Here is a 4523-nt window from a genome sequence, read left to right as displayed (position 1 = left end):
GTAGGCTACTTTTTTTTTAGCATGTTGCAGGAGTGCTGAGGCCATACCAAACACTTGAACTTTACATTTGGCGTACTAATTATTCTTACATTTAACCTATTGTGGTATGGCCATCATTAGGATGTAAAGCACATTGCAATTTTAGTGGTACATGTAGCATCAGAACCTGCTTTTGTAAGTAACTTTTTATTATCTTAATTAGGATTTAGTACAGCCTCAAAAGAGTGACAAGCTTTTTTTTAAAAAAAAAAAAAGTTTTGGTATGGTCTGAATACTAAGTTACCGTAATTCTTTACATTCTGTTTACTATGTATTTTTTTGGTTACTAAATTTTGAAGTTATTTATAATTCCTGATGCTTAAAAAAAAAAGTCCAAATTGTAAATCTGGCTGAAAATTATTTGCCCAGTAACTGTTGAAAGAGTTTGCATTCTGTGAACAGTTGTGTTGAGCCTATCAATGGAATATGCATTATTTGTAAAATATAGCACATTAGTATCATTTTATTCTGAGCAGATGGTCCTATAGCAGAGAGATGCTGTAATTTTCAGCGCACACAGCCTACTGCAGCTGTTCACTTGAATGTTGGCTTAGGAGCTCATTCTTGCCACCTGAACATGGAAATAAATGTGCAATTAAGTGAGGAGTGTTTGTTGTCCTTGCTAAATCCTGCTAATTTCTGTCAATGAACGCTTATATATTTCAAATGCCATCCCAGTGAGCTTTAGTCCAAATCTCTTTGTTGGGTCTCATATAGTCTCCACATATACCCTAAGGTTTGAATAGTGATTTGTTTTAATTGGCCTTGGCCACTCTCATCTAGTAGCTCATTGTTTTCCTAACTGCTGGGCAGAGGTTAATCCCACAAGCATTTTGCTGTGGAAAGAGTGACCCATGGCTAATATTCTATAAACTGAAACAGTTATGGTTTATTAGGAAATCTGAAACCTCCTTTCTCAGTTTCAGATAAATTTGTTAATTATAATAAAATGCATATCTTGAATTGTTTCGGGTTTTTTTTTATATAGATTTCCAAAGGTTCCTTTATTTTCTTTTACCGCGCCCCCCCCAAAGTATTCTCTGAAAATACTTGCTCAAGAGAGGTAGCTTGCAGTTTGCAGAGTAAACAACCCATTTCTTTGAAAAGGAAATGAAGTTCTGGAAGGGTTATAGGTGGTTTGATATTTCATAGATAGCCTGGATTTTTGTCTCCTGTTTTTTATCCTGGTAGCACTGATTCTCGTCCAGTCTGACCAGTCTCAATCTGTCCTATGCTGGCTTCTTTTATAAATATCTCTTGGCAGTAGAGATTTCTTCCTATTGCTTATCCACGGTTGTGCCCTTTTATTTTTCTTAGGCAATATGCTTTTTAAAAGACTTTTTTTCTCTTTTCTTGTAACAGTCTTTGCCTCTACTTCGCTTTTTTTAATTTTACCTCAAATTCTTTGCCTTTTATATGTTAAAACTTCCCTAAAACTAGCATCCCGTCTATTCAAAATTGTCAGTTTTGAGAAGTACTTCTTTGTGGAGCTGAGAGATGGATGAAATATGAAGGATAATCCTTTCAGTGATGCTTTGATTTTTTGGATTCCCCTACAAGCTTGGCTGTCCAAAGTAGATAGCTATTGGAGGATGGTTTTAGAGAATTTGGGGCTGTGGTTTATAACTCTTTTGCTCAAAGAGCATAGGATTGGTTTTTAGGAAACTAGATCCAAATTTGCTTACTAAGTGATTTTTAGAGTAGCCTGAACAGTTTGAGGCCATTTCCCCCAACTCTGCTATTTATTCTGTATCTGGAGTTTATAGATACCTTATCACTTGCATTTTCAACAGGCTTACACGCTCAAATGAAAATTCCTTGGGCTCGTCTGTTTGCAAAAGTTGATACATTTACATTGTTGTTTTGGTGGACTGAATAGGGATTTTTTAATTTTTATTTTTCCTTTAAAGTCAGAGTCAAGGCAAAATACCATTTTGAATTGTTTGGGGATTTTATTTTGATACTGTAGGTCAGCTACCTTGTTGGTGATCTTTAGCTGCCAAGGTTGACAAGAATGGCTTGCTAGATTCTACAAGGTACACTAAGTACTCAGTTTATTCCCCAAGTTATCCTACAAACCCTTTTGATGCCCTAACATATAACATTTGCTATTTTCTTATTTCTTACCAATGATAGAGGTATAAGATATTGTCAATTAAAAACATTTTCAATATGTAACCAAAACAGTACATGTTGACAAATTTATATTTTTTTAAAGTACTCTTGCTCCTTGATTTTAAGTTAATGGATGTGTCAGTTTTAGAATATTTGAACTTCTAGGCTAACAATATCTCTGCAAAGTTAGGTAGATCATTTTTTTGGGCTTGTTTTTGGCAGCATGTTAAGCACTTTTATTTTCTGGTATTTTTAGTCAGGGTTTAATTCTATGCTCTTTGGTACTAAATTTCCTCAAGTCTGTGGACACACAGCAGGTGAGTAAGGGTATGTGAGTAGACCCAGAATGCGGTTCTAGAGAATGTCAAAGATTTAAATTGTGCTTATGTGCATGTATGGAATATGTATGTGAAAAGTACAATTGTGATCTTAAATCGAATAGCTTAATATGAAGTAAGAATTAGCATAGGTGTTGCACTTTTTGAAGCTTTGTTGTAATTTCAGCAGAACGACTTGTGTTTAGTGACAAGTGTTTAAATTCTTCAATGGAATCTCTAATAGTTTGTGAAATATGAATTCTGACATTTCTTATCTTCTGTTTTTAGCAGGTAATTGCTGCCATGGAAACACAACTGTCTAATGGGCCAACTTGCAATAACACAGCCAACGGTCCAGCCACCATAAACAACAACTGCTCGTCACCAGTGGACTCCGGGAACACAGAGGACAGCAAGACCAACTTAATAGTCAACTATCTTCCTCAGAACATGACACAGGAGGAACTAAAGAGTCTTTTTGGGAGCATCGGTGAGATAGAGTCCTGTAAGCTTGTAAGGGACAAAATAACAGGTATGCAGTTTTATGTAAGGTTCCTCACGTGTAAAGGATTGTGTTTTAAGGTATGGGAAAATAAGTTTACTGCTTGTAAATCATTCAGTGCTAGACTTTTACACATCTAGATTTTCTCTCTGTTCCTGGCTACATCAACAGTATGAAACTTAGTTTTAGAGAGTTTCAAGTTTTCCTTTTAAAGCATAAAATAATATAATAACCAGACTTTTTTATAATCTGAACTATACAATAACATCTTTGAAAAATGCTTTAAAAGTGTGTGTGTGTCTGGAGCAGCAAGTGTCATGTTAACCTTTAGTTTTGAGATCTGTGAGCTTACATGATTTAGCATTTCAACAATGAAATACAGGGAGAATTGTTTTTTAGGAGAGGAAAAAACCTCTTAAAATGTCCTTTTTCTTAAGTCTCTGTAGTCCTCCTTATGTATGACCAAGTAAATGGTAATATTGACATTGTCAATACGTAAATATTTGTACTGATACAATTTGAGTTTGGTAAGATCTTAGCTTCTGGAAAAAGTGGTGTATGAGCGCTCCTCTTATAAAGATAAGAATGAAAAGATGAGTATTTGGCCTTTAATGATGGTATATTTTGAATATTGGGTAGTGGAAAATCTCCTTAGTATTTTGTAAGATTTGACTAAATTTTTAGAATAAGGCAAAACCTAATTAAGGAGAGTGTTCTTGTCAGAGAAGGGTTAATGCTTCCTGCGGGAGTTGTTTCTAAACACTGAAAATGAATGAAGTGTAGACAGACTCTAGCTTTTTCATGTTACTGTTAAATTTGAGTGATGGTGTGTATTAAATGGCTTATAACCAAAATATTAAGCTAAATATTTGAAATGAGGAAAGGATACTTAAAGGCAGTTTGAGGAGTTGGACCAGGAGTCTGAACTCTGACTGGTCATATGACGTTGGTCAAGTCAACCCTTGGCTTCAGCTTTAGGTTTCCCTTGGTAAAATGAGGTAGAAGGCAGAGGAAGGGGTGCCTAGCTAATTTCTGAGGCCAATTCTGACTTTTTCTGAGATGGTACTTTAGCTGTTCTTTTATCAAGACAGCAGGGCTTATTGTCTCCAGAGTGACTTAGAGCTGTCACCTGGGCTTGGCCTCATAGTCGTTATTTACTTGAGATACAGATTGAGGTTCACAGAGAGAATTTATTCATTAAAATCAAGTAAACCAAGTAAAAACTAAGTAAAACCTGGTTGTCATCAATCCATACATAATTATATTGTAACTAATTATGTTACTTAGATGTTCACCATGATTATCAGGAAGGTTTCTTTTTTGTTTTTGAATATTGATAATTGAATGGATGAGATTTTTCCATTTCTTTTTCCAAAATCAGTGTGAGCAGCATATGTAAAATTTATACGTGAAATTTATTAAAGAAACAGTTTTTGAAAAGTTGGGAAAGGTAGAGAACAAAGGCTTTTTATTACATGTGTCTGTCCTGGTACTGAATTTTATTTTATGTTTTTAGCAAAACAGCATCCTTTTATATGTGAATTTTGCAG

The 4523-nt window shown here is 34.8% G+C and overlaps 1 protein-coding gene across 17 annotated transcripts in view; it reads left to right on the top strand.

The window, feature by feature from the left end:
• Positions 1–4523, top strand: part of ELAVL2 (ELAV like RNA binding protein 2) — a 157963-nt gene that overhangs the window by 84486 nt on the left and 68954 nt on the right. For 14 of the 17 annotated variants that reach the window (XM_082470488.1, XM_082470493.1, XM_082470484.1 and 11 more), the window contains one exon: positions 2760–3003. In XM_082470488.1, the coding sequence (XP_082326614.1) occupies positions 2760–3003 (244 nt within the window). The remainder of the gene's footprint in view (positions 1–2759; positions 3004–4523) is intronic. The other 3 variants (XM_082470495.1, XM_082470494.1, XM_082470491.1) reach the window with 1 other exon arrangement.

The sequence above is a fragment of the Balaenoptera physalus genome, assembly GCF_965194825.1.
Source record: "Balaenoptera physalus genome assembly, chromosome: 7".
Taxonomy (NCBI): Eukaryota; Metazoa; Chordata; class Mammalia; order Artiodactyla; family Balaenopteridae; genus Balaenoptera; species Balaenoptera physalus.
The sequence above is the reverse complement of the archived record's forward strand: the minus strand, read 5'-3'. Positions and strand labels throughout refer to the sequence as shown.